The sequence below is a fragment of the Oreochromis niloticus genome, linkage group LG15 (genome assembly GCF_001858045.2).
Source record: "Oreochromis niloticus isolate F11D_XX linkage group LG15, O_niloticus_UMD_NMBU, whole genome shotgun sequence".
In the NCBI taxonomy this organism is placed as follows: domain Eukaryota; kingdom Metazoa; phylum Chordata; class Actinopteri; order Cichliformes; family Cichlidae; genus Oreochromis; species Oreochromis niloticus.
The window spans coordinates 39,333,399-39,342,487 of record NC_031980.2 but is presented as its reverse complement, the minus strand read 5'-3'; the positions used below and the strand labels follow the sequence as shown (position 1 = coordinate 39,342,487).

Sequence of the window (9,089 nt, the reverse complement as noted above, 5' to 3'; positions counted from 1 at the left end):
GGTTTCTCTCACAGATAATAATACTGACAACATGCAGAGCAGACTTGCTGCCATGCAATCTGTTGTGTTTAGCAGAAATCTACTGATAACTGTGCAAAATATCAGCTTAGAAAAGCTGGGAGTCTGTACAGAAGTTTTGTTTTGTTGAGTTTTTATTTAGGATTTGAAATCACAATATCAAAATTTGGGTGCTAAGAGAGCGCATGATGAGTAATAAGGGATGACTCAGAAGTATGAATAAAATATATCTGACCTTAGCCATATTTCCTAAATGAAAAATATATGAGCTATGAATTGCTGTTTACCATCTCCAAGCTCTGCCTTCAATCTGCCTGCACTGTTAGCTGCTAGAATATTCTTCATCATGAAATGTTTAAGTCTCAGTGGATCATTCTCATTGTTTCATGTCAGTGTTTTTTGGTCGGCCTTTTAGGACTGATGCCTTTGAGAATATAAAACTGTAAGTCTGGGCTGGAATTGCATGCTCTTTCTGATCTTTTCTGCTCGTTATGCAGTATAAAACTCACATTAATTGTTCAGTACAGTTCAGTTTTATTTATAAAGTCTCAGTTCACAACAGAAATCATACAGGTGTCAACCTCAGTAGTACAAGACCATGTATAGGACCAGTACAGGGCAATGTAACTAAATTCATTTCCTTATGTCATTTCCAGAATAACTTGTATTTTATTTTATTTTCTGTAGGACTGTGAATTTTACCTTAGACTCTTGAACATGTAATTAACTCTGCATGAGTGAGAGTCCAGCCCTTCTCTGTACCCCTTCTGTGCCACCCCACAGAAAAATGTTGGAAACGCCCCTGCTCACTCCACAGTCATTTCATTTTTCTGCCATTTCTGCCCATCGAGGTCAGACCAGGCCAAGCTAGACCCTAATCACTAACAGGCAAACTGTGCTTTCACGCACAGAGCCCCGCTATAAAAGCCAGAAACACCCATTCGGGCTGGTGGAGTCATGACGGAGAGCGGCAGGGCTCTGGAGCGCCTGAGGTGAGTAAAGACTCACTGGAGCTGCAACAACACGGTAGGAAACGTTTTGTTTGGGCCAACACGGTTGGTTTTAGCTTTCAGAACTGATTATAGAGCAAACTGTTATATTGCTGAAAAATATCAATTTGATACTTTCAACAAGGTTGTTTTAAAATATATATTCATATTAATGGCCATTAATGGTAATAATACTATTGGTTGTAATCCCATTAGTTTACATGCTTATTTTAATGCTTTTGTTTTGATATTTTTTTTAATATAAATTCGTTATACTGGATATTCAATTATTCCTGCTAGGAAAAAATGACAAATTCATGTTTCTTCTCTTCTGTTTACATTGTATAAATAATGAAGGAGCAACAATGACAAACTTATACACATAAAGGCAAACACCTACATCATAATCATTTAATCCGTCCTAAGTGTTTGCCTCTTTGTTCCATCTCCAAATAAATAAATAGGGAATCTGGCGAATAAAAACTGGGCTCCTATAGGTCACATTAAAAGTTTAATAGTGCTAAAAATCAAATGTTTTCTAACTTGAGAAATTAAGAATTTATTTGGATCACATTTACATATTAGTGTGAGTACCCGCAAACTCCACAGCCAGGACTCCAACTCAGGACCTTCTTACTGTGAGGCAACGTGCTTTTGAATGGCCAGCAGGGGGCGTCCTCAGTGATTCCAAATAGAAGTCCAGTTTTATGGGGCTCATGTTTCTTGCCCCGTGACCTAAACACGTTCCTGGTAATTTTATGGGTTTCATGTTTACTTTTAGATTATATTATGCAGAAGATATGTTTAATATTAGCAGACAAAAAAGGATTATCCAGGATATGCTCATTGGATTTGTCAACATCAACTCTTTAGTGGATTTGACAGTGAAACTCTGTTTATGGTTTGTATCTGCAGTCTTGTTCATTTTGCACCCAGAACAGTGAGGGCTGGAACACAGTGAGGGCTGGAACACAGTGAGGGCTGGAACACAGTGAGGGCTGGGACACAGTGAGGGCTGGGACATAGCTGGGCACTGAACATTTTGCCTTCAGCGCTCCTCCTTACACTGCATCTAAGATATATCTTTTTAAAACATAGCATGTCTAGTAAATAAAATAGAACCTCTGATTTTAAATAAACTCTGATGTCAATTTACACTTTATGTTGTGGGGTAACTTTACCATATATAGCTCAACACAACAGTACATAACATATAAAATGTTTTCTGTACTTGGATTCCATATAAGCCTTCAAATGTGTGACAGTAGCATTGTTTTTGTGCACACACTACAAAATCAAAAAGAGGCCCACACAATTATTGCACTGTGTGAAATTCTTGGATCGGATGGTATCACATTGTTCCCAGACAGATCAAACAGACAAAGAAACCACTGTGATCTACAAACAAATGAGTCTGAGGGTCTTGGTGAAAGACTGTGGCTCTGTCAGGTGTTATTAATGCTTAAGCCATGTGTTAGACATTTATTACCAAAGAGCTAGATTTCAGTCATCGTCTGTAGCAAAGATTGATTTAATGTCAAAGTATGTGGTTCATTAAAATAAATTCATGAAAATCGAGGTTGGAACCAATTAGAGTAGCTAATGAGACAGTGGATCTTTGGATCGCTCCCCATGGTTTTTATCTTTTTTAATTATCTTCAGGGTTGGATTAACCCTCCAGAAGAGTCACTGACCCATCATTTGTCCCACCGTTACAATTTGTATGCATTAATTTGCAGTTTTTGATCATTTATCATAATGTAATTAAGCACAAATATGGTAGTAAATAAATTTTTGTATACAGCATCCTTGTGTGGTCAATTACAAATGCAATCAATCCGAAAGCTCACATAGCAATTTAAAAGGCATTTGTGCTCAAAATAGAAATGAGGGCGGACGACCAACTGTGCAGAGTGGGCAATTCTCCACACTGGTTCACGCCCTGAAGGGCTCTGTAAGCTCAAAGCCCACTGTGTAATTTTCTCACTGCAACTAATTACAAAAAACATTAGTTTGTTAGTCTGGTATGCACCATTAAAGCACAGGAAGTTGATAAAGCCTATTAAGTGGGATATGCCTTATTAGCTACCTGGAAGCAACATCTCATGATGAGGCCACGAGTCAAGATCTAGTTCATATTAAGTTGTTTTGTAAATATTATTCATATTGTTATTATTAATATGCATCTGGTCCCCTTACAACATTACCCAGGGGAGGGATTTGTCATTTATTTGTTTGGTTGGGTTTTTTTGGACATACACTACAAACGTCACACTTTCAGAAACTAGAACATCCACATACTTTTCGAGCCATGCTTGATGATTTAAATCTTGATTAAGCAGGTTAACAGTTCAGAATGCAGCCTTAATATGACATGAGAAGAAAAGTGATATGATATAATATAATATAGCCTTTTCCATCCTTGTAGATTTCATTGATACAATATAAGGAAATGAAAAAGTAATTGTCAGACCACCTCAGCCTGAATACCGTGTACTTGTTTAATCTGCAGTGAATAAGAAAGTGTGCTTTCCTGTCAGGGACACCCAGGATTGTGTTTTTCTTCATCTGTTTCAGCTGAATGTTGTGTAGAAGAAAGTGAATTTAATTTCTTTTAGTCAAATTAAATCCACCTTCTTCTACTCTGCTGCACAACACACAGTTTACAAAGCAAATTAGAGCTAAGGGCATGGTGCAGAACCCAGAAAGATTTCATCCACAGTGCAAGCACAGAACCACTGAAGCTCAAAACTAACAAATGAGGTGGCCGGCCCGTTCTACTCTCTCTCTGCTCTCTTTTCAAACCCAGATGGCCTGCACACACCATTTTAAAACCAACGTGTTGTCCGTGTGTTATCGCCCCATTAAAAGGCCACAACCCCCTCTCACAGCATGTTTCCTCTCTCTACGCTCTCTTCCAGGAGGTGTTGCTTTCCCTGTACACCACCCTCTCAGTTCTGGCCTCCATCGTGCTTCACTCAAGACAAAGCTATGACTGCCTTTAAGGGCATCTGGACTAAGGAGTTCTGGCGCTGTGTGACGGCTGAGTTCTCTGCCATGCTGATCTTTGTCCTGCTTGGCCTCGGTTCAACCATCAACTGGGGCACTGTTAAGGAGGATCCCCACCCCCCCGACCTCGTGCTCATCTCTCTCTGCTTTGGCCTGACTATTGCCACCATGGTGCAGTGCTTCGGCCACATTAGTGGGGCTCATATCAATCCAGCGGTCACAGTAGCCATGGTTGTGACCAGGAAGCTGAGCCTGGCTAAAGCAGTCTTCTATCTCCTGGCCCAGTGTGTGGGAGCCATAGTTGGGGCGGCCGTACTGTACGGGATCACCCCAGCCTCTGTTAGGGGTGGGATGGGAGTCACTGAAGTAAGAGCAGGATGGCGTGTGTGACTGTGTGGGACAGTTTTATTCTTCACTACTGACCTTTTGCCTGTGAATATATTAATCTAAGTATATGCTCACCTGAGTGTTTTTTACTCACACAGGTGAATGAAAGTATCTCTGTGGGTACCGCCCTGGTTGTAGAACTCTTCATCACCTTTCAGCTGATCTTCACCATCTTTGCCACCTGTGACCACAAACGTAAAGATCTTAAAGGTTCATCTGCTTTGGCTATTGGCCTTTCTGTTTGTGTTGGTCATCTGTTTGCTGTAAGTACCCAGACACCTGTCTAGTTGTTACCGTCCACGTCATAACTGATAACTTGGTTCCTGCACTGACTGAGGCTCTTTGAACACGCTGCACTGATTCATCGTGAGAGAAATTCAGTTGTCATTGTAATCATGAACAGCTTATTATTAGCACTACTGTGACGTGGCACATGTTTAAGATTACTTTTCAAAACTCAGTTACACAACAGCACACTTTAGTCAGAACACTGTCTGTTATTTTCTGCTCTCTATGTCTACTGGGAAGATCCACAGAGTGGGTACGGCACCTCAACATAACCCTTTGGTTTGATGAAAACCTGAAGCATACATGCTGTGTGAATTCATATGTGTTATGTAAAAATTCTTAAGCAGAATCAAAAATATTCAAAAAGGAACCAACACCATAAACAGGAAGGTCCAGTTTAGTCTTTCACATGACTGTAGCTGTGATGAAGCCACAAAAGCCAGCTGTTACTCCAGCCTTTAATTATTTATATTGTAGATATAGGATTTACATTACATTTACATTATTGATGTATATAATTTAGCTCCAGTAAAAGACTCCAGTGAACACTCTGCTGTCACTGTTAGTGTGGACAGTGAAGCACATGGATATCTCTGAGCTTATTTCCCTCAGTCAGTTGCTTAGACGACTGAATGGTTACTGAGTGTTTTCACAAAGTCAGGAAAACAGGATGGAGCCAGATGTGAAAAAGATGTTAGATCATGTCTTTCATCAGTTTAAGAGACAGGTCAGTCCTCCAGCTCACAGTAGTCATCAGTGCTTGAATTGAAAGCAGCTGGCCTTCTTCTTAGGCTCATGAAAACGTTTCACTGCTTATCCAAGAAGCTTCTCCTGTTCTAAAAACTGATGGAGGTATTTAACCAGTCCCTGTGAGAGCTGAAACATCTTCAGGCTCCTAAAAAGAAGCCCAGCTGTCTTTAACTCAAACGTTTAAGGCTTGTTGCTACAGTTTTGTTTGTGAGGTTCATAGCTTGGTTGTTGCTGTTCCCTCAGATTCCCTACACTGGAGCCAGTATGAACCCAGCTCGGTCCTTCGGCCCAGCGATGGTCACATGGTCCTGGGAAAACCACTGGGTAACAACATTTTGATTAATATTCATGATTAATGCAGAGTTTTGGTTTCTGGTTGGTTGCTATAGAATGGGTGCACCTTTTGACCCAACCATTTTGAAAGTCCCAAATCATTTTTCCCAACATTTTTCAGAAATTATACGTACGCAGTTAATGTGTGGAAATGGTTATAGCCATAAATTCAGTAAGAATGTGCAGTTGCCCTCAGCTTTATGGAGCTATGTAGGGAGCTTCAGATCATTAACTAAGAGTCTGGTCCACAATGCTTTGTTTTTATAGCATCGTTTCCAGCAGCAGGCGTGCTGTTTGACACTAACTGCAAGGCAGCACACAGCAGCAAGACACAGCTAACATTTAGCTAAGGTCATGGTCCAGTTCACCAGTCATGATAAATAACACATGTATTAACCAGAGAGGGAAACACAGTTGCATTGATTAGTGCTGTTTACAGGAAGTCCTCATAGCAACTGAAAAAAACAGCTAAACATCTTCATACAGATACAAATAAATGATTATGTTTACCTGTTACAGTTTGCATCTTTATATACTTGAGTTATAATATGTTGTGTTTTTCTTGGTTCCTGTTCTTTAATCATTCTTAGACGGTTTAACGGCACCGAGGTTACAGCTGACAGAAGGCTCTGAAGCTGCTTCCCTTTAAGCTTGTCCTGTGTGTTTAACCTCTGCTTGGTTTGTAAAACATGGCCCTGTTCTAGCAGCAGACCTGTCCATGTGTGTGATCGCTCACATGCTTTGAAGGCCGCCTCTTTTACTTCGACACATTCAAACTGAGAGACCTTCAGCTGATCGAGGTGATCACTGCCTTTGTGTCACTGCTGAACCTGATTGATTATGTTTGGATAAGTGAAGAAAGACAAGGAGCTTTTGGGTCTGTTGGGTTCGCTTCGTACATCAGAGGTGATGATTTGTCATCTGTGCGTCAGATTGATATCAAGCTCATCTTGCAGCTGATTCTGTTAGTCTGATGATTTCAATCATTTTTGGATGTGATGGGGAATTTTGTACCAATGTGGCCAATGTCAGCTTTTTGTTTGGAAAGTTTTTCTCCAACAACAAAGAATAATTCTCTCTGAGCTCTTTTCAACAATAAGCACAGAAACTTTGAAATGAATCTCTGCAGCCATCCCGATGCCTCGTTAGTATTCGGGGTCTTTGTGTGTTCTTTCAGCTTTGAAGTCATTTCTTGTTTAGATTTTGATCTTGGAGATTGTTGTAGTCTCTCTCCTTTGTACAGCTTTGATATTCTTTCTGCTTCTCATCATTTTCACACAGCACTGTCTCGTTTCACAGGGAGACACTTTCTCTGTCTCTTTCATTTCCTCTGCCTTCGCACTTTTACCTGTGTACCTGCTGCTGTGGGGCTGGCATCGTGAACATGGCACTCGCTGAATTGGATGTCACTGCTGTTTTAGTTTTAACTTTGTAACTTTAGACAGTTCAGTGACTGTGCTTCGAGCAAACATAGGTGTACCTTTTGGTATGGATGAGTCATGTCTCCTCCACACTTTAAAACGAGGAATTTTTAAAATTAAGAAACCAAAGAAGGAAATAAAAATAAACAAAATAAAACAGCCATAAAAGTCATAAAATACTGAACGAACCGGTGAATAACCCAATCATATTCTACCCACTGAAACATATTGAAAAGATTATTTTGCCAGATGTCTAAGCAACACTTAGACTTGGTTTAAAAGTAAAAGTTTAAAACCTTGTTTTGCCTTTATGTGTAAATTTCCTTGTCTCCAGCTGGCTGTAGCAGATGGCTGCACATCCCTGAGACGTTGCTTCCTGTTAGAAACGAGCTTTTCCTTCCCACCGTCACCGAGTGCCTGCTCACAGGGGTTCTTTGATTTGGGGGGTTTTGTCCATATTATTGTGGGGTCCTTCCCTTACAATATAAAGCACCTTGTTTTTGTGATTTGATGTTATATAAATGCAATTGAACTGAACTGAATTTCAGAATTTTCTTCTTTAATATCCAATATCTTTGCAAACTTTTGACCAGAAGAAATCGGACATGGGGTTTTCGTAGTGAGACGTAGCCATGCTCCCCACTGCACCACAATGCCACGCTGGCATGCAGGAACAGTGAGGCTCATCCCAAAATTCACAGTGTAACACATAATAGGACATAATGTGAGAATGTTGAGTTCAGCCCTGGAGGCAGACGCTGCAGACAGTCTGTACATGTTTGCTCGGAGCTCCTAAACCAGAAGTTTGGGAACGAGTTCATTGTGAAGTTAGAATTTCTCTTAAGTGGTTTATTTGATCTGTTTCCACCTACGTGAAAAACAGGATCTGGGCTGGATTAATTATTGATTGATCATTATATTTCTGTGTCACAGTGCTGCAGGATACATCAGCCAGGCGGCAGAAAAAACTTCAATGAGAAGTTATGAATTCTAGCTCTACTTTAACAACTACAGCCTTTAAATGTCTTTTTATCCTCATATTTTATCCCTTAAGGCCATTTCTTACATATAACATTGTAAGTAAATTGATATTTGAAGTGTTTTATTTATGCCATAGCTTTTCATTAGTTTGAATTTATAATTTATCACTATAAACACTGCCTGCCAGTCCAGCACCTGATAACCAAGCAGAGATGTGTCCCTAACCCTAGCACTTCAGGAGTTAAAACATGTGAATTCCTTTCAAACTTTACCTTGAAAATTGGAAATATCCTTCCTTTACTAAAACAAGTTTCTCATGTAAATTTGTTACTTTAATTTGAATTTGTTGTTTTGGTTTGTTTTGAAAGTTCCCGAGCTCTTTTGAAATGAAAGCGTAGACCTTAGTTTGAGCATCCTCAGGATCACCTGTGTGTTCTGTGTGTTTCCTATGTGCCTGTGTGCCAGGTGTACTGGGTGGGTCCGTCAATGGGTGGCACTCTGGCTGCAGCTCTTTATGAATACCTGTTCTGCCCCGACCCAGAGGTGAAGAAACGTTTCTCCGAGACTTTCGTGAAGACGCCCTTCACTGCTGCTAAACAACGACAGGATTCAGCCACGGCCCAGGAGCCTCTGTTCACTGTCATGGATGTAGAAAGAGCTGAGAGGAGGGAGAGGGAGGTGTCTGGGGAGGTGCTGTCCTCTGTGTGAGAAAGAAAAGAAAGCAGCAATGCCCCAAATGCTGCTGAGCTGTCTGCTCTCGTCTGCTCCTGTAGACGGGCGCATTAAAACAGTTGTGGTTGTAGCGGGGGGGCTTCTTGTTTTGGCAACCAAAACGCTTGCGTTGGCTAGTTTTAAGTAAAGGCTCCAAGGTTTTCAAAAAATACTGTAAATAAAAAGAAACTGCTGAAAGCGC

The 9,089-nt window shown here is 40.5% G+C and overlaps 1 protein-coding gene across 3 annotated transcripts; it reads left to right on the top strand.

The window, feature by feature from the left end:
* The first annotated feature begins 830 nt into the window (after window positions 1-830).
* Window positions 831-9,089, top strand: LOC100698963 (aquaporin-4). 3 transcript variants are annotated; one of them, XM_019345459.2, is made up of 5 exons: window positions 831-1,010; window positions 3,929-4,382; window positions 4,502-4,666; window positions 5,685-5,765; window positions 6,365-6,432. In XM_019345459.2, exons 1-5 carry the CDS (start codon window positions 976-978, stop codon window positions 6,371-6,373), a joined length of 744 nt encoding a protein of 247 aa, XP_019201004.1. In that variant the 5' UTR covers window positions 831-975; the 3' UTR covers window positions 6,374-6,432. The 3 variants fall into 3 exon arrangements, with proteins under 3 accessions (XP_019201004.1, XP_003452583.1, XP_005457340.1); XM_003452535.4 differs by lacking the exon at window positions 6,365-6,432 and adding an exon at window positions 8,642-9,089 and having other exon boundaries at window positions 832-1,010; XM_005457283.4 differs by lacking the exon at window positions 6,365-6,432 and adding an exon at window positions 8,642-9,089 and having other exon boundaries at window positions 832-1,044.

Excerpts from the sequence above, each read along its gene's own strand:
- LOC100698963 (XM_003452535.4), top strand. The coding sequence starts at position 976 with ATGACGGAGAGCGGCAGGGCTCTGGAGCGCCTGAG. Across the intron at positions 1,011-3,928 it reads AGGGCTCTGGAGCGCCTGAG|GAGGTGTTGCTTTCCCTGTA; the intron begins GTGAGTAAAGAC and ends GCTCTCTTCCAG. Across the intron at positions 5,766-8,641 it reads GGTCCTGGGAAAACCACTGG|GTGTACTGGGTGGGTCCGTC; the intron begins GTAACAACATTT and ends CCTGTGTGCCAG.